Source organism: Lissotriton vulgaris, chromosome 11 (assembly GCF_964263255.1).
Source record: "Lissotriton vulgaris chromosome 11, aLisVul1.2, whole genome shotgun sequence".
Lineage (NCBI taxonomy): Eukaryota > Metazoa > Chordata > Amphibia > Caudata > Salamandridae > Lissotriton > Lissotriton vulgaris.
Genome location: NC_141699.1, coordinates 109,622,080 through 109,642,806, shown reverse-complemented (window position 1 = coordinate 109,642,806; position 20,727 = coordinate 109,622,080). Strand labels below are relative to the sequence as shown.

At 42.3% G+C, this 20,727-nt stretch overlaps 1 protein-coding gene across 1 annotated transcript in view; it reads left to right on the top strand.

The window, feature by feature from the left end:
* The window catches only part of LOC147679066 (serotransferrin-2-like), a 189,369-nt gene that overhangs the window by 119,719 nt on the left and 48,923 nt on the right, over positions 1 to 20,727 (top strand). Inside the window, exons 10-12 of the mRNA XM_086944711.1 lie at positions 1,257 to 1,347; positions 3,956 to 4,024; positions 8,409 to 8,591. Of these exons, the coding sequence (XP_086800837.1) occupies positions 1,257 to 1,347; positions 3,956 to 4,024; positions 8,409 to 8,591 (343 nt within the window). The remainder of the gene's footprint in view (positions 1 to 1,256; positions 1,348 to 3,955; positions 4,025 to 8,408; positions 8,592 to 20,727) is intronic.

The following is a 20,727-nucleotide window of genomic DNA, read 5'->3' as shown; positions in this document are numbered from 1 at the left end:
ATGATCCAAATTGCCTCACATGAGAGAGTCATTTATAACATTCAAGATCAAACTGAGTTGTTTTTACAGGTATGGGATCCTTTCCTGCAGGAAAAAGATATCTGTTGCTAACTTTACTTCTTAGATTGTTTTGTTCATTATATTGTATTGACTTTTGGGTACTGTGAGTTCAATGACTTATGACTATGCTATATTGTCTACAATTAGTCAACCTTTTACTATTATATTTATACTTAATACTGGTGTGATTCTGTATTCTTTATAATGCATTCCCCTATAATATTCCAAAAGAATTCTTTTAATGATATATGTAACTCATGTTTTACTAGCTTGACATTCTATCATTTTCTGCTTTTATTGATTTGTTGTCAAATTAATGGTTTAATGCTTTACTATTTTATATTCACTATTTAATATTTAATGATGTTTGTATTTCCTTTATTTGATATATGTTTTGCCCCAAATTTCCTTATTTATTTATTTATTTTTCTGCTATTCTATGGATTTTGATACATCTGCTTTTATATTTACAAATGTATTCATTATTTTTTCTCTACTATAACATATTTTAAGATATACAATGTTTTCATATATTTATTCCACTGTATTTATGAAATGCTAATAAAAAATCATAACACAAAGTCAGTTTCCACATAATTCAGGAAAGGGCAAATTTACTTTTCTAATTCCAGCCCCAGTTTATTTGGGGTGAGGGGTTTTGTGTTGGGTTGGGTGCAGATTGATTTTTTTGTAGTGGGAAATTATGTAAGGTGTAAGTCTTTTTTTTGCAAAATCAGCAGTTTTTCCGACTCTTGTAGAAAGGAAGGTCATTATTTATCTTGCATTGGAATTTTGGGAGTATGATCCAGAGTTGGGTTAGATCAGTGAGTGCAAACCCCTGTACTTGTCCGTAGATACAACTGCTGTTTAATCTAAAAATATGTGTCTTTCTAATTCTTTACATTTTAAAGGTACTTTTGCCATTTTACATGCCACATGACATACCGGACTGTCGATTATTTTAAATGCGGAGGTTCTGAGGAAAACTCTCTCGGCATAAATGCTACGGTGTATACGTTATGATTATGATTTGTTCATGCAACAGAGCTGCTGATCTTCCTCTTCCTCCGCCTTTCTCAATTCATCCACAATGTAGTTGTCTTCATTACAAAAGGAGAAAGAAGATCCTACGCAAATCCTAGAACAAGGAAGTGTGTCAAAAACCATTTACCCAATGGGACTTTTTTCTCCCCCAGAATAACGAGGCAGACGCCGTCTCCCTAGATGCCACACATGCATATATTGCGGGGAGGTGTGGCCTGGTTCCTGTGGCTACAGAATATTGGGGTAAGCGTCAGAACCCAAGATCCAAAATTCCTACTGTTTTACAATATCTTTGCTTAAAGGAACATACGACTGTGCACAATTCACACATACTCCACCCTTTATTCTATTTTTAATGTAGTGTGAGGTCAACCAATATCTTTCATTAGAATTAAACTAATGTTATGTTTTCACCATCACTGTTTCATCCCAGCCGATTGGCAATTTCAATGCATCAATTAAACAGGCCTCACATTGTTGTGTGTGTGTCTTCTACTGGGCACCAGCAGGGTGTGCAAGCCTTGCTAATCACTTCTGTGGGACAACAGCTTTGAAAACCAAAACCTGTTTTTTGAAGCTCCGATGTCTGCACCTGTAAACATGGCTCGTCCTGTACCCCTGCCTTCCCCAGGTGTCCAGAGATCCCAGGGGAGTGGTGGGAAGACAGGCATTGTTTCACTGCCTCCCCAGGGCCACAGAGTCCTTGGGAAGATGGTGGAATAGTAGATAGGGATTTGAAATCTTTTCCAATATAACATAACAACAATAAACATTTTAACATTCGCAATTTATGTCAACGCAAGCACATAGGAAAGGTATTTAAATGTGGTCTTTTAAGGTGGTCTGGAAATGATGGGTTGGAATGAATGCTGGGGAGAGGCGAGTTAGAGCGTATCGCCACATTGAGTAAATCTTATTTTCTAGTTTGTAACTTTAGCTGTCTGTAAGAATCAGATAGTCAGCAGTTCAAAACTCAATGAATTACTTTTCTTCCAAATGAAGATTTTACACAGAAACATAGAAATCCATGTTTCTGAGTGTAAATGTTCTGAAAATGTGTTTTCAGTCAAATAAAGAAAAGGTGAACCAGACCACTGAACTGTTTTAATCTGCAGTGTCTAGTAGATTTGGAAGCAGATTTTATGTGCATTTTCTTGTATTTAATGCTATCCCAAAAAAATCCCAAATCATTGAGCAACTACGAGCATTGGGCTTTGCTAACACAAGACTCATGACCCAATGGCCCACGTGTCAGCTGGATCCTGGCAGGTGGATTCAACAAGGTCACCAACGTGTCCACCAACGACTGCCTGAACAACCGAATGCTTTACTTGATAATACCTCTGCTAAAATACTGCCGGGGTCAAATGCATGGTCAATAACATGGTTTGACTATGGTCATCCATGACTTACATTGCATAAAGTTTGGACAACATGGTTTGCCCATAAACAAATGTGTAGTTGATCTGACAGAATTCTACTCTGGCTACCAAAGTAATTGGCCTATTTCCCCGGAGACCCAGTATTCACCATTACTGCTAACATTTGTAAAAATGAACTCCATCGTAATCAATGTCCACCCCAAAAAAGAAAAAGTAGGCTTGTTACGAAAACCCTCTCTGCCTAGCAAGTCCAACCGTCAATAACTGAAGGAGGATGAAATAAGGGCGATGCAGGACTACGAACTGCAGGATCAGAGAGCTGGCATGACTGGCCACTTCTAAGCTCTTACCTAGAAGGTAGATTACCCTGGACTCTTTGATGCACATTGAATAACCTACCCACTAGATAGGGCAGAAATCATCCAATTGGTAGTTATTGTCCTGCAGGCCAATATGATCTCTCTATTAAACCTTAATATTCAACTAAGACTATATATCAAACTCCACTGCAGTACAAAAAGGGCCTAGAAGTAATCATTTTAGGAAGATAACGTGCATACAAGTCACATTAACACCTTGGCTGCTAGAGATATTTTCCTCCGGTGCTGAATTGTTGTAGAGCCCATAGTTCATGACGAGCTCAGCTCGTCATGAGCACAGCTCCACTGTGCCTCATGACGAGCTGAGCTCGTCATGAGCATCGAAGGGGTTAAGAATTTCAAATGCAGAATTTGTTAAATAGATATCAGTCTTTGGAATCCAAGTAAATGCAGAAGAGAGTGGCCACAGTGATCAAAGGCCCCAAATTCAGGAGCAAATCTCATTGTCCACTATTTTGTCATTACACAAACAACTCGCACATTACGCCAGCAAGGTGAAGCACAGACTACAGTAGATGGAAACTCAGTCCATATGGTTTGTTAGGAAAAGCAAAAAGAATAATGTGGTAAATGAAGAGCCTAAGGGAAACAAAAAGCCAACTAACCAAGGAGCACATCAGAGCAGCTCCAGGAAACGCACTTAACCTATAACCTAGTGCAGAATCTTGAGTACTGGGACATGCCTGGCGAAGTGACAACGAGAACCTACCCAAAACGCAGCTTTTCAATAGTCCCACCCACAAAATCTCCAATAGCACAATGGCTCAATCCCTTGAGATTGGACAGGAGCCAGCCAGGGCAAACCTTTCATCCTCCCAAGGTTATAAAATGAGTACAACTGAGATGGAGCCTAGTGGCAATGACCAATTAAGATTTTAGCATGAACCTTATGAATGGCCAATATTATTCTGTTCTTATTAAATCATGGCTGCAGTTTGCTTTTCCCCTCCAGAAGTGTCCCTTTTTTTTATATTATCGTGAAACACGTACTATAGCTCATACATGTATGGGGCTCTCCGACTTCAAAAATACACAAATGGATGCATGCTTCATGTTGTAGACATGTCTATTGTGTCTCCTGTTCTGCAGGTACTGAGTGCACCTCACTGCTTGGAAGTGCAGCCGAGGGTGGCGAGTTGCTCCGCGTAACAGAAAAAGGTATGAAGAGTGATCAAAGTTACTGAAAGGTGATGTGAGCATTCCTTAAGTTATACCGGCTGAACACGAGAGGTAGATTTACACACAGTCTACTTTGGTCTTTGGAAAGCAGTTGATGTATTATAATATATTTGGAGGTCGTGAACTAAATGTAAATGCAATGGGCAAAACAACAAATTGTCTTTTACACATTGTTGAATTTTAGAGGCCATTTGTCGACTAGCATTGTAGAAATTGGTTAATGAAATGCTCCTTCTCAGAAAAAACTGCCCTCTCTAGTGTGCAATCATGGCCACAACAGCATGAGATCATCCTGCCTGTAAAAGGATGAGATTCATCTCATTTCAGCATTCTTAAGCTCGCATGAATCATGAAATTGGCTCGCATGCACAATAAGTCATGATGGAACCTACACATTAATGTGACATTCATTTCATCCTAGAGGATCATGAACTTGACATCCAGTAAGCATGAAATCACCCCTATAATCAACATTAAATTCCACTATCGGAGATACGAAAGCACTCAACTTTAAGGCGTAAATTTGCCTCCACTTAAGCCATATAATTTAAACCAAGCTTGTCATTATTTGTTCTCTCACAAGCCAGGACGTCAGCAATTCACACATAGCACCTAATTACTTCTGCACATCTTGAGATTTTCATCCCGCAAGCTATTGAATTGCCACAAAAAAATCCTGTAGTGACTACGTGAAGTATGAACTGCTTTCACGGTATTACTAGACACAACGGAGAGTTGGGAGGCATACCAGGGCGCATCCCCTATTCAATGAATAACATCCAAGAATACCCATCAGGTGTGTAGCATAGCGAAAGAGTGATGTTGTCAAAAAGTGGACAGGTAATTAGGAATCTCCATTTATTTAAGGTCGGAAGTCCTCACCCACCAATTAGGTGGCATGCTTCATCACATGGCACTCACGCTGATAACACCAGTCGTCGGCTTGGGCTACTACCCTCTAGAAGTAGGAGAGCTCTTTTGATGTTCGGCGGCTGGAGCCCTATGAGGGTCAAAATGTAGCAATGGAGTGGCAGTAGTGGAGGGCTTGAATGTCAGAGTACTGTTAAAAATACCTAGCACTGGACCTCGTTATTTGTTTTCCCCATTTGGTATATTTGAAAGAAAGGGGAATAGTTCAACCTTTGTGGATGGTCAACATGTTTTATTTAGCCCCAACTATCAGGGGAGCCAATTACCAAATTAACATTCTAAGGAAAATCAAACCCTTCCTGCCCCCTGTGGATTTTCAGGTAGCAGTACAATCTCTAGTCCTCTCCCAAATAGATTACGGGAGCGATACTCTTGCTGGCCTACACATAGTAAAGCTGGCCCAGTTAAAGACCACAATGAACTCAGCTGCCAAACTCATAACAGGTTCTTTGATAATCAACCACATTATTCCAAACCTAAAACATCTAAAATGGCTCCCATTTGAAGCTAGAATTCAATAGAAGATTGATGCACGACGCTCAAGGCCGTCACCATAACACACCTGGCTACTTGGCCCAAAAACTTGAGCTATCCGGTGGTGGTCGTTCCTTAAGAAGCACTAACTCCCTACTGCGGCAACCACAGAAGTTCAACAAAAAGAAAACTAACAACCGCTCATTTTTCAAACTAGCTCCAAGAATGTGGAACACTTTCCCACCTGAAACCAGGACAAACCCCTCATCTGCCTCCTTCAAAAAAGAAATAAAAAAGCTTTTAATGCATAGATTCCTTCCCTTAGGAGTCTTGATTCTTCCCAGCTTGTCTAGCGTTGGGTGGACTCTTGTGGATCTTGGAACTACTATGGTTAATGATATACTGTATATATGTTTCTCCATTGTATTGTAATTGCATTTATATAGTGCTTACTACCCTCACGAGGCGTCGAAGTGTTTTTTCGGCGAGTAGCACTTTCCTCAAGAACCCATAAAAGATTAGCGGTGACTTAGTATAATGAAATATGTGCTTATTCATTCTCCTTGCCATTAGTTTTACTATTTTCACATTATGTATGACGTGAGCGCTCTGATACCCGGACATCATTTTGTCACCGGAACCAGGACATGGTCCACACATGAGCTATGAAATTGCTCTGACATATCCCAAGAATTTCCACTGCAAGTAATGAAGATTCACACACATAGGTTCCCAAAAATCAAAGTTCTGAGAGATACTTATAACCACAGGTTCCTCACCTTTTGAATTCCTCCCTGGCGCTAGATTGGACCTGGAAATTTTCAAAGCAGCTACTCCTAGATGCTGATAGGTGACGCCCTTGATTTTGCAATGAGCTCACGCAATTGCAGGAAGTGACAATACAGAGGTGTATAAAGGCACCAACCCTGTGCGCTGATATCAGTTCCTTTCTTTTCCTGCGATTCTGGAACTCTGCAGTGACTTTTTGGTGGTTGCCATAAACTCCCCAAAAAATAAAAAATTCTAGAATATGTGCAAGTGAAAATGCTTCTACCGAAGATTGTGGTCTTCAAACTGCATGAAGTAGATGTTTGTCATGGACCCACACGATGTGTGTCTTTGATGTCTATAGTCTAGGTATGACTCCAATCTTCTGATGAATACTCCATGATGCACACAAAGGCCATCTAGGAGCGGGAGACAAAGCTGTACATCACTGAACACAAGAAAATGGGCATGTCACTCCCCATGCAGCAGGACCCCTCCTGTTCTAAGTTCCGGTCCCACTCCAAGTCAAGGTCCTCAGTTAAGTTGAAGACAACAATAAGAGAAGAATCTCACCACAAATGCAAGACTCGTCACTATACCATCACTCCCACTCTGTGGATAAATAACGCAGTTGCCGCTCAAAAGCACAGACTCCGATCATCTGACTCCAAAACCATCCTAAAGCTAGTTATAACATGCCCGAGTTTCCTGCAGATAGATGCCTTCAGGTAGGTCATGATTCAGCTTTTTAGGATGATGCTGGCTCCCTCTGGCACGCCTTTGGACCTGATGGAGCCGCAGAGCCCTTTTCAAACCTCTGCTGTTGGGTCCTGCCTCTGTGTCAAGTGACCCTGTTGTGCCTCCAATTAGTCCTTTACCAGTGCTAGTCCATACCTCCACTTCTGTGTTGGATGCCTTGCTGATTGCAATTGCCCCAGTGCCAGTGGTGCCTACTCCAGATTTGACCCTGAAGCCTGTCTCTAATCTGGAACAGATGTTGGCTTGTGGAATGCCTATGTTTCTTTATGAGATTACCAAAGCGCAGCTCCCGTATTGGATGAACCTCTGCCTCTTATCTAACACGAGTAAGAGTGTAAGCCTGAGATCCTGTTCAGATTGGCTTCTGATGCCATTTAAAAACCTCAAGATGCTCAACTTGGTGATAGTGACAACATGGAGGTGGACAATTTGCTGAACCCTCATTACCCAGATGCTGACCTCTACTCGGACCTAAAGAATGATAGTGGCTTCAATGCCTCTCCTGAGACTGAATTGGACTCCCGCTGGGCCCCCCCCACTGCGGTGCCTGCCGTTTTCTGCATGCAAATGCAGGGGGGTACCATAGGTACCCCCCATGTGCACCCCCCTCACCCCCCTTCACCTAGGGGGCCCGCAACGGGCCCCCGCAGTGAAGTTCCGTATGCTTTTCCACGGCGGAAAACCCGCCGCGGAAAAGCATAATTTACAGGCCATCCTAATATGGTGGACGGTGTCTGGAAGACACCGTCACCATATTAGAGCTTTTCCGCCGCGGTTGTAAGCCAGCCGCGGCGGAAAAGCTGCGGACGGAAACCAGGACCCACCAGCCATCCTGGACCCACCAGCCATCCTAATGTGGCGGTGGGTCTTTGGTCAGTCCGCTGCGGTTTTTCCGCATCCTCTGGGCCGGCGGTGCCTTCCACCGGCCCCGAGGATGCGGAAAAACCGCAATCATATTGACCCCCTTACTATGCAATCTATAACAGCAGATCCGCATCTGAGGGCTTAGGATGATTCCAAGAACATCAGCACACATGGTTGGTGCTTTTATAAAGTTTCATGAGTCACTCCTTGGGATGGCGCAAGGTTACCACAGAGGTCACGATGCACCCTTTTGGCACAGGAAAGCAATTGCTTAGAAAAATTCCAGATCCATTCTGGTGGCGGGGTGTAATTAAAAAAGTGAGGCTTCTGCATTTAGAGTATCCACCAGAAAGAGCATTACCAGTTAAGTAACTTCTTTTTTTTCCCTGAAAAAACTGAGCAGTATGGAAATTATAAAATATCCTCTAGATGTTTAAATAAATCAAATATGGTTAATAATTAAAGATTATCTTTTATAGTCAAGTTGGTATAGAGGAACTAAGGAATTAACTTGGTTAGAGAGATTATGTCACCTCATGCTCTGTAATTGGTTATTCTCTCCACACAGCGCTGACCCCTGTATATGCAGTGGCTGTGGCAAAAAAGAGCGCCAAACATATCAACATCCACAATCTTGGGGGCCGGCGGTCATGCCACGGGCACTTGTACAGCCCAGCCGGGTGGCTGCTACTCTCCAGGTACACCGTAGGGGACCAGGAGAGTGACAGCATGAACTGTGATGTCAACTCTGGTGAGTATGAGTCCATATGAAGCATGTCTGTGAGGAATATGTCTCTTCACCCTGCATACTATTACCACGCATGCTGTTACAACGCGGTCGTCACAATGACTGTGTTATGACAACGCATACCATTACCCTGCAAGTCATTACAACGACTTGTGGAGGGGGGCGCTGGATGTTGGAATAGTAAAATTTACTATTCCAACTCCAGTCTGTGTGGACTGTAGGGAAGGTGTTGGATTTTAAATCCAACACCTTCTCCCCACTCCGCAAGTCGTAACGACTTGCGGGGTAATGGTATGCGTTGTCACAACGCGGTCGTTGTTACAACAACGTTGTGACAGCATGCAGTGTTACGGATGCCGGGTGAAGGTCATTCACTGTCTGTGAGCAACAGTAATGATGCATAATTAATGCTCTTGCATATTATGCCAGACACAAATGTACTGGGATTTTTCATGAAATTCTGCTAGAACTTCCTCTAAGATATATGGTTTTATAGCCAATATATGTAACAAAATTGAACTGCAAAATAAATAATTTAACCTTTTTGAAATTGTAAACATATGTATTTTTGTGGGAAAACACAGTCAAGACATATTGGAAAGAGTCAGGCTTGTTCTCTGTGCTCAATGGTGCAGTATGCGGTTGGTAATAATACATCTTCCAAGGCTGGTTATAGCTCTCAGTTCACACCTATTCACATCCGTCTAAAGGAGCACTAACAAACCATAAAAAGCATATAAAGTTGTTAATATGTCTGTAGAGATACAAGGACCTAATTTATCTAACTCACCTGCATAAGATCCTGTAGGTGATCTATATCTTTGTAGGTCCATATATTTAATATTCACTGAAAAAAACAAATGTTAACCAGACCTAATAGTTAGGATGAAAATGTCAGTTAAAGCATAATGTTTTATTCGAACAAGACCAGTTGAGGTTGAAACGCGTTGGTGTATTTTTCTGTGTTTTTATGTAAATAAAAGTGAAAGTATTATGATTTGAGGGCACCCGTTTGTTCTGTGTTGATCACAGAATACAGTTTTATATGTATATATGTATATGTATATATATATATATATATATATATATATATATATATATATATATATATATATATATATATTCAATCACCAAGGTTCCTTTGTGTAAAGGAAACACCGCACTCCAACAAAGCTGTTATTTAAGGATTTTATTTATGCATGTGTTCACCACTGACCACCACCAACGTGTTTCAACCTGCATTAGGTCTTTCTCACGGTATGCGAGTCCATCTTTTCTTTCTTATTTATAATGTCTCCCATCCATGCCATTTAGGAGGCATTATGGTGTATGTAGTTCATGTACAAAGTTACCAATTTGAGGTAAAAGTCTGGTTATTTAATCCGTTCTCTTTATATAATGGTTCTTCATTTCAAGGCGATTCATTTTTTGGCCTTTGTAGGAGTAATTCACTTATTCTCTTTTTCTTTTTAATTATTTTCTTTTTCAAACTTTATCGGCAATCAATTACCATTGACATTTATAACTATGGTGCCAATATCTGAGAATGTTTAGTGCCTATGTAATTTGCGGCAGAATTTCTGTGGCAGTAGTAGACGATTAATATAGCATACTCTAAAGATAAAACACATAAGGGAGCACAAACAAATGTCCAAGGGGTTTACTGGAAGTTTATCAAATATTCCTTAAGGTGCATCAAACAAATGAATTCCTCATTCAGTCCATTACGAAACAGGAGCCATAATGTGAGATGCAAAAATAATTTGTTCTACAAAACTTCACAATCCAGCCCAGCCAATGCCTTTCGTTCAGAAACGCATTTGATCAAGGCTGTAAGTAAACATATATTCTTACTCATAAAAATACACATATTGACAAATACATAATAGTTATACACTACTATCAAAAAACACAACATGGCTCCCCACACCAACACATACAATACAACAACCCATCTCATTATTTTTCAATTTCCACAGTGTGATTACATATTTAAAAAAAGCATCATCATACAGGAAAATTATCATAATTATAAAAACAAAATAAATAAGAAACGTAGTCCTTATGAATATAGTCTAATCCCAGGATCTCTTATCTAGGACTGAATTAAATGAGATTGTACTTACTTTTGAGAGGTCTTTATCTTCTTCCTCGACAATAGTATACCAGAAGAGTTAAATGATTCAACAGTGTTTCAACCCCAAGTGGGTCGAACGAATCTAAGAGAGGTCAAGTGGCCTATGTGTCAATGCACATTCATTAGGTAGACCATCACTATTTCACTAAAATCACAAATCCATTCATATATTTATTTATTCAGATTGTACCTATACAAACATCATCTCACTTACACATTATAATAAATCCATAGTACTCAAAAATACACCCACAAACTCTCCATTCATACCTCACTCAAACCAATTCAAAAATATATTTATTTAATTTCATATCCCTAACACTTAGGCACAACATCATTCAGAACATCATATATTCACCACTCTTCTATCCGCAAACATAAATGCTACCATCAAAAGAATATATAAAAAAATATTCACAAATATCCATACAGTACCATAAGTCCAAGCTCTACCACCTTTAATCCATACATTTGAGCAGTACACCACCTTTCAGTGCCAACATCAAAACTTCCTCATATCTAGACCCTTCAAACGACTTCCAAACTCTATTTCTAAATTTTTCAACTGACAGCACAACCCCACGTCTTCAAAGGCTAACCTGCAAAATTAAGTATTAGAGCACGCCACAGCACCGACACAACACGTCCTCGTATTCAAAACCATCTGCAAATGCTGTACTTCATATGCCCCTAATAGCCAATCAGAATGATCCATAATTCAAACCATAAAATGCACTCACACTGTCATAGACTTAACCCATTTTTCATTACCGAATCGCCAATCTGTTTACATCCAGGGGTTAAATATCCTCACCATCCCAAAGAGGCCCAAGTTACTTTCTAAATGTATGACTGGGTCAGACCACGAATCCTGCTCATGAAATCAAGTACATTCTATCCATTCTTTTAACTCGCTCCATCACCAGCCTGGGCTCTGCTCCCTTAGGCCCTCAGTCTAGCCATATCCCCTCCGCTTCAGGAAGGGTGGCCAGCCCAAGGGGCGTAGCAGTCACCCCCCCCACCCCTCCACTTGGTCGCCCTCCCGGATCCACAAACTCAGACTGCACCGTTAATCTTTATGGAATCAGTACTTACACATCATTTGTTTTCTTTACTCGCTAAGCTTGTGCCTTCTTTACCATATCCACAATCACTGTGCCCTACATTCAGTGCTCTGTAATTGCCTTGGCCCTTGTTCCATGGACAATTGTATCATCTTCTTCCAGTCCAGCCAGGTGACCTCTTACTTCCGGCCTAACCTTTTTACCTTCTACTTCCGGGTAAATGCCTTCTTCCAACCTGACAGGTGACCTTTCACTCCAGTGTACCATTTTTAGGTCTCGCTGAGCCAGCTCATGCAAGCGCTGCTCTGTGAGAACTTTAGTGAGTGGCTTTTGAAAGTGCCACCACAGGCTTTTCCTGGCCTCAAGCTTGCATGCGCGTGCACGCGCGCATCCGCCATGTGGGTTTCTGTCAAGGCTCATTAAGCCTTTCATGCCTCTCTCTGCCTTGCTTGCGCTTTGAGGTGACATTTTACGCCATTTCTCACGCTATTCCCATGATCAGTCAGTGGATCGACTCCTGAATTGGTTGCCATGGTAAAGCCAGTTTTGAAAGTGCCTCCACAGGCTTTTCCTGGCCTCAAGCTTAGGTGCGCGTGCACGCGCGTAGCCGCCTAGTGGGTTTCTGTCTTCTTAGGCTGGGGATGTGAAATTGGGAATTTAAAATCTGAATCTATATTTGCGCTAGACAATACAATCAATTGCAACAGTTCAGCAAAAATGAACTTTTTTTTAAAAACAAAAGATACTGCGCCATCTACTGGTTTTAAGGGTATTTCTTTTCTTGATCCAAGAGAAATTCACAGGCTGCAACTCATGCAAAATGCTTTTACTTCAACCCCACACACAGTACCAATCTCACCAACTCACCTGATCACCGGTGAACATTCAAATCTCTATTTCTTGCAGAATAACTCATCATTTAAGTGGTAGCACACAGGCTGCTGGTGATTGAAATCCGGTCCCAATATAAGCTGCAAGTTCACTCCATCAAACGGGATTGGATTGAAGACAGAGTTGTTTCTGCAAGTGCAACAAGGCTATGAAACCAGCTCCCTGTTGAGTTACCCAGAGAAGCCGGTTTATAGCAATACAGGGAAAGTCTAAAAAGTGGGTATTTCCTGCAGCATCTGCATGATGTCTTGTCTCACCCGCCGGAAGTTCTATGACAAGTGTAGAGTGCTTTGTAGCCTATTGGCGAAAGCAGCGCTCTATAAAACCCAATACAAGGTTTATTAGGGTTAAAGCAACAGACAGGCGCAGAACTTACCCCTGAACGAGTGCAAATTACTAAATACACGAGGCACCCAGGCTCAAAATCTAAGCATGTGACAACGATCCTTCAAAAACTGGAAACAATATCTAATCTGCAAAAAAAATAAAAACAAGCATTTGCAATTCAATAGGTCTTGTATTTGAGAGAGTTCGAGCTATTGACATTGCAAATAACAATGCCTTTTATTTTGGTTTTCGTTTTAAAAACATAAATAAAAGGAATACTCATTTACAGCACATGTAAGGGACGTGCACACAGTCACAACCTGGTGCCTGCCAGCTATAGATTTGGGGTATGTGAAAGACACATTGGGGTGGGATGTATACACATGGTATCCCCTATACTAGCTATGGTACAGCTCTGTGACACCTGAACGCTGAGCCTGACCGTGGACTTTTTGCAGTGAGACCCCCCTTTTACTTGTGTAACAGCCCACTGTGTTTATTTCTCTTATGCTGTAAACTGCTGATATAAAATGCATAAAGGTGCCTTTTTTTAAAGTTCCATGTTGCACACATACATGCCCTTGGGGCATGTGTATGAGCAACTTGTGGTCACATGGCAATTTCACGGGTGCATCAGGGTATCCTTTTGGCACCCTTGCACCCTTGAAATTGCATGCGTAATTTGCGAGTACCTATTTGGTACTCGCAAATTGCACATGCAATTCCCATTCATTCCTATGGGCCAGTAGGCCAATAGACTAGAATAGAAGTAGCATTTATAGAGCGCATGGCTACCCATGGGCATCCCAGCGCTAGGAAGTGAAAGAAGCTTCTGAAACTTATCTGGGAAGGAGCCAGGTTTTCAGCAGCTTGCGAAAGATCAGATGGTTGGCTTCTTTCCGCAGCTGAAGGGGAAGAGAATTCCAGAGCTTGGCGGCGTTATAGGAGAAAAGCCGACCTCCGCTTCTGGCTCTTTTGATCCTTGGTACAAAGGCCAAGTGCAGTTCATTCGATCGTAAAGGCCTATTGGCTTGATAAGGTTTGGCTAAAGGGGAGATGATCTTGGGTCCATTCCCTCTAAGCAGTTTGTGAGTGATACAAAGAGCTTTGAAATGGACTCTCTCCCAAATGGGCAGCCAGTGTAGAGCTTTCAAGGCAGGTTTGGCTTACTGTCGATAGGGAATCCCCATGATAGTTCTTGCCGCGCAGTTCTGAATCATTTGGAGTTTAGAAAGCACTGCCTCTGGAGCACCCAGGTAGAGTACATTGCTAAAGTCTAAGCATGATAGAATAAGCGCTTGGACTGCAAGTTTCTTGGCTTGAAAAGGGAGTAGAGGAAGTACTTTACGTAGCATTCTAAGCATGGTAAAGCAGGCGGCGACTACCTTTCTGGTTTGGAATTTAAGAGTAAGGTCTGAGTCCAGCCAAAACCCCAAACTCTTTATATTTGATTTGGGAATGGGTGCTGGTCCCATTGCAGTCGGCCACATCTTAATTAGTCTAAATAGTAACGGGTTACCAAGGAGCATGAGCTCTGTCTTGTCCACATTCAGCTTCAAATAGGAATAGTTCATCCATTTGGCCATTTCTTCAAGACAAGTGCAGAGGCGGGTTGTGGATGGATCAGGATGGTTAAGTGAAACCACTGGTTGAGTATCATCAGCGTATGTTACAATGTTCACTCCATAGGGCTATATGATCTCTGCCGGTGGAGCCATATAGGCATTAAAAAGCGTTGGGCTTAAAGAAGAGCCCTGTGGAACTCTACATAAAAGGGGCCAAGGCTTGGAAGTAGTTTCACCCTCAAATACATGGAAGGATCGCCCCTCCATGAATTACCTCAGCTAGATTAGGGCTGTTCCAGACCCAGATTTCTGAGATGGTCAATCAAATTACGCTGATTCACCGTATCGAAGGCCACACTCAGGTCCAAAAGGATCACGGCAGATGATCCTCCTGAATCGAGAATCGAGCTGTCTCTGTGCTGTGACCAGGATGAAATCCTGTTTGGGTTGGATGGAGGAGGTGGTTGGATTCTAAGAAGGCAGAGAGTGTAATATTTACATATTTCTCTAGGATTTTGCTAATTCCAGAGAGGAGGGAAATCGGACGATAGTTGGCCAAACAGTCAGGGTCTAAGGTAGATTTCTTCAGAAGAGCTCTGACCACAGCTTTTTTCCAGGAGGGGGGGACTACTCCGGATAAGATGGATGAATTAATCACGTCTAGAATGACCGGTGGAAGAGAAGGATCCATAGATATTCTTAATTTTGTTGTGAAAAAATTCCGCCATTTCATTACAGCATAGGTCTGAAGTAGCGGGGGGGTCGGGGAGAGAGGGAGCATTCATTAATTTCTTGACAATTTGGAAAGTTTCACAGGAGGAGTTAGCAGAAGAAGCTGTGATCTCATAGTAGAGGGCTTGGGTATTTCTAATTTCAGTTCTATAAGTTTTGATATAATTCTTATATTCCTGCTTCTTGTCTGGGGAAAAATTCCTTCTCCAGCCTCTCTCTGTCTTTTTACAGATTTGTTTCAGTTCTCGGAGCTTTGGAGTATACCAAGCCGCTTTATTAGGTCCTTTATGCAGCTTGATTATTGTTTTAGGAAGAACTGAATCTAGTGAATTATTAATCCAGTTGCCAAATTTCTCATTGGTCACTATCGGATCAGAGTCAGGAGCAGGCCTAGGATTCAGGGTTGATATCCAGGTGTCTAGTAGAAGTTTTGACCAGCATCGGGTCTTAGTTTGTACTAGTCGGGTTGGGCATGTGGCTTGGGTAGGAGACCAGGAGAAGGGGATGAGGAAGTGATCCGACCAGGGAATAGGTATTGGGGCTTGACAGGATAGCTGCTTCAGACCTGAGAAAATAGGGTCTAGGAGGTGTACTTTTAAGTGTGTTGCTGACAGTACTTTTTGAGTGAGCTGTAAGGCCGCTAGATCTGAGATCAATTTGGTTGCAGTTTTAGAGGTTACGTCATCGAAGTGAATATCAAAATTTCCAAGAATGGTAAAGTTAGCAGTGGAGCTTGCTAGTTTGGAGACCTTGCCTGCGAATGAGTTACAGAATTGGCATATAGATCCTGGGGGCGATAGATCAGGATCCCTGGTAGAGTTAACGTAGGTGTGAATCCTACTGAGAAATGAAGGTTTTCCCAGTTTAAAAGAGGGCTCCCCAGTATTTAACAAATTAGTTGATTCTATAAAATGATGGCAATTCCACCCCCTTTGCCATTAGTTCGGTCTAGCCTCTGTATTATGTAACCGGGAGGAAGAGCTTGAACTATGTCAGGATCAGCGGCTGTATTTAGCCAGGTTTCCGTAAGGAATAAAGCACCACGGCTTACCTCCATAAGGAGCAGGGATACTTCCTCCGCATGTTTTGGTAGGGAACGACAGTTTAGTAGAAATAGCTTAAAACCTTGGTGCGGTATAGCTGCATGTGGATTGGTAAGACTAGGGTGCTGGAAATTATAAAAACAATGCTTACATCTATAGATCCAACAGTCAGGAGCGATAGAGTGAAGACAAGCTGGATCTGGGGTTAAGTTCAGATGTTTAAGTTGATTTGTGCTATACCAGAGTTTTTCTAGGGGGAGACAGGCAGGGGTTCTGACCCCTGGTCCCGAATGGGCGTGGACGGGCACAGACGGTCTTGCCCCTGGCGCGCCAGCACCGCGCCCGCTGCACGGATGCGTCAGCTCAGCGACTAGAGCGCTGACTTACAAGATGGCGGCCAAGTTATGCGGGCAAAAGTTCCCCGCTCAATTCGCACATAGTGCAAATGAGCAGTTTGTGCAACAGTACAATTTTAAACTAGCAGGTAAACGATTTTTAAAATTCAATTTGCAGTCTTTCTTAAAACGATTTTTAAATTTCAATTTGCAGTCTTTCTAATCCGAAACCCTGCTCTCGCGCCAGAAGTGACTCAAGCAGCTTCTTTCATGCTGCGCGGTCGTGTCATCAGACTTAATATAGCCCTGGTAAGCTCAGTGACTAGAGCGCTGGCTTACAAGATGGCGGCCAAGTTATGCAGGCAAAAGTTCCCCCCTCAATTCCCACACAGTGCAAATGAGCAGTTCGTGCAACAGTACAATTTTAAATTAGCAGGTAAACGATTTTTAAAATTCAATTTGCAGTCTTTCTTAAAAACGATTTTTAAAAATTCAATTTTCAGTCTTTCTAATCTGAAACGCTGCTCTCGCGCCAGAAGTGAATCAAGCAGCTTCTTTCATGCTGCGCGGTCACGTCATCTTGCTTAATATAGCCCTGGTAAGCTCAGCGACTAGAGCGCTGACTTACAAGATGGCGGCCAAGTTATGCGGGCAAAAGTTCCCCCCGTAATTCCCACACAGTGCAAATGAGCAGTTCGTGCAACAGTACAATTTTAAACTAGCAGGTAAACGATTTTTAAAATTCAATTTGCAGTCCTTCTTAAAAACGATTTTTAAAATTCAATTTGCAGTCTTTCTAATCCGAAACGCTGCTCTCACGGCTGAAGTGACTCAAGCAGCTTCTTTCTTTCTTTCAATAGGAATGAATGGGAAGCAATTCCTTAATTGTGATTCGCAATTTGCGAGTCGCAATTAAGGAATTTGTAGGAATCGCTAATATTTTAGTGAAACTTACATGCCTAGCCAATTGCGATTCCTTAATAATCGCTATTAAGGAATCACAATTGCCTAGCTTGATGCATGGGTCCCCTAGAGGTTACTTCCAGTTCAAAACCATAAGCCTTTGCAGTATACTGCCAGTGTCCCATTGTTCTGTCCATTAGTTGTTGCAGGTCTGTTTACCTCTGCCTGCCTGCCCCTTTTTCCTACGATCTCCTTGTAAGTCCTGCATGCATTGCTGGCAGCTTCCGCAAACAGCAATGCCCCGTAAAATTGCTGGGCCACAATTCTTCCACCTGTACCCAAAGATGCACTCCATCAGGATTGAAAATTGTAGAGTGCTAAAAATGAATTAAGAATGCTTAACCCAACATAGGCCTGTGCCTACGTGAATTTAAGCATATGCCATTGAGCTTCATAACGACCTAGAAATATTTTTAGAGCATACCATTTCTGCGCCCTCCTTTCTCCTAGCCAAGCCAGTAGCAGGGTAGACATCCCTACCATTACCTTGGGCACAAAGTCAATTCCACTTCTACCAATGAAAAAAGCAGGACAATGAGGGCCATCAACCGTCAGCTCTCCCACTCCCTTCAACCCCACAAACTCCTAGATAGCTCGCTTTCAGGTTTCCACAGCAACCACTTTACCGAGACGGCCCTCATCACAGCTTCAGAAGACATTTGCACCATACTGGATCGAGGCCACTCTGCTGCACTCACCCTCCTGGACCCCTGCGCTGCCTTCGACACAGCTTCCCACAACACACTCATCTCCAGACTACAAGTAACTGGAATCAGGTTTCTGCCGCCTCCCCAGGGGAGGTGTAAGAGTGGCGCAACGAGGAGCAATTCCTTTATTTCTCCTCTTTTTTCCCTCTTTCTGTGTGTACTGCATTCTGCAGCACACATAGAAGGGGGAGAACACCAACAATGATTATTTTTGTGCATAAAAAACAATCATCACTGCAGCGCAGACACCCTTGCACCATGGTGCAAGGGTGCCTGTGTTGGTGCTAGGCAGCCTATGGGGAACATCCTTCACAACTCGGTCAAAACACCGCGGTGCCATTACGACGCGTCTTTTACAACGCGAGTTATTACAATGAGTTGCGCTGGAGGGCGCTCTAGACTAAGGAATAGTAGATTTACTATTCCAACACCTTCCCTACTGTACGTAGGGTGGAGTTGGAATAGTAAATCTTACTATTCCTAAGTCCAGCACCCTACAGTGCATGTCGTGGTAACGACTTGCGTTGTAAAAGATGCGTTGTGATCACGTTGTAACATCTTACTGATAGAGCGCGCGGGTCACCCGGGTCACTAGATTTCCAAATTTTCCACGCACTGGGCCCTGGCGTGCATATGATGACCGTGTTTTGCATGAACCGGGTGAAACCTCTGTCACGCTAATATGAGTAATCGAGTGGGTGACTCTTACACCACTTACTATTCATGTACCTGACTTACCACAGGCACATTACTCCTGACGGATCAGGAGCTAGCAGTGGACAGGTGATAAGGGTTTTCCTAAAAGGGAGAAAATTCTACTTTACACATTTAATACCTTTAGTATCGTTTTAATGTATAATGACCACAGGCACCTTGATGGATTTAAGGGTTTTATATAGTATAAGTTTAGAACGAAAATGCCATTACAAGTAGGCAAATGCAAAGTAATACATCAATGATTAGTATCAGAACCAGGATATAACTATGGATTAAAGTGAGTATCATAGAGTAAAAGGGAACACTATAGGGCATGAACCATAATGAACATTTATCTAATACAGTTTAATCTAGGGCCAGGACGTGAGGAAGACCTAATGTGTGACCTAATAATTTTATACTACTTCCTAAACCTTATGCTATCTTTCTAACTTCACGGCAACCATACTAAGGGAAAAGGGAATAAGTGGAACAATCTAAATAAACAGTTGGGTTTCTACAATGTCCTAAAGGAAGGGTAAAAGTGGAACATTTACTAATAATCAATTGCATGAAATTACATTCAAAAGAGACATGGAGAATATCACAGGCAAGATTGCTTTAATCAGAGGAGGAAAAGTTGAGGGTATAGTATAGACAGACAACTATGCCAATATTTACCTAGGTGAGAATGAGGACTAACCCTGGCCACGGGTCAGTTGGGAAAGAACGGGACAAGGACCCTCAAGGATTCAGGAAAATACCAGAAGGTGAGCAGGTACAGCTCATGGACAGTCAGGACAGGATACCCCTCAGGTCTGGGTCAGGACTGGGTTCACCAAGGCACGACCAACCCCTCACAGCTTCGGATGCAACGCCAGCGTTACCCCCTCTTCTGCACGGAATCCGCCAATAACCCCGATTGGGTTTTCGAATCTCCCAGCAAAGTGCTTCGCTTAGCACTTAGGACTAATTTCCACCCCTTGGAGTTTGTGGAAAGTTTCAGGCAGAATGCTCCGCAGCACTCTGTATCCGGCACCTATAGAGTTCGTAGGGTCAGTGACAGGTCTGCTACTCGGACAAGTCGGACAACTTCTCTAAGCTAAGCTAGGCTATATATACAGTTTTAAGTCCCCAAGACCACCCATAAATGTTGCAAAATGACAAAGTCCCATCTTCTGATTGGTCAAGGGAGGTGGTTTAAGACATTTGTCACCACCTATATTTCTATTACGTATTTCACGTGACATTACCCTCCCCCTAACATCTGGGTTCCCAGGCATACGTGTGGGAAAGTACAATAGTGAAGAAAAGGTTTGCAACATTGTTGCGCATTTCAGAGTAAAAATAGCAGGTCTTCAAGGGCGAAGGTGCGCTTGGAAAGGACAGTCCCCTTTTCAATGGCCAACTGGCCAGGTTCCATTGCTGCACGTCCCAGATCTTTGATCACGTGATGAGGGATACGTCAGCTTCAAAATGGTTCCCATCCCTACTTCCAGGCCCTCATTTACGCGGTACATGAAAAGTAAGCGAAAACAAATTAATAACACAGAATAAAATGAATACACTGAACACCATGACCAACTACTCTTAATCCCTTATTTTATAATACTTATAGCATTAAGAGTTAGTGCAGAAAAGATGCATAGACAAAAGCGGCTTAAGATAGCATGAAGCAT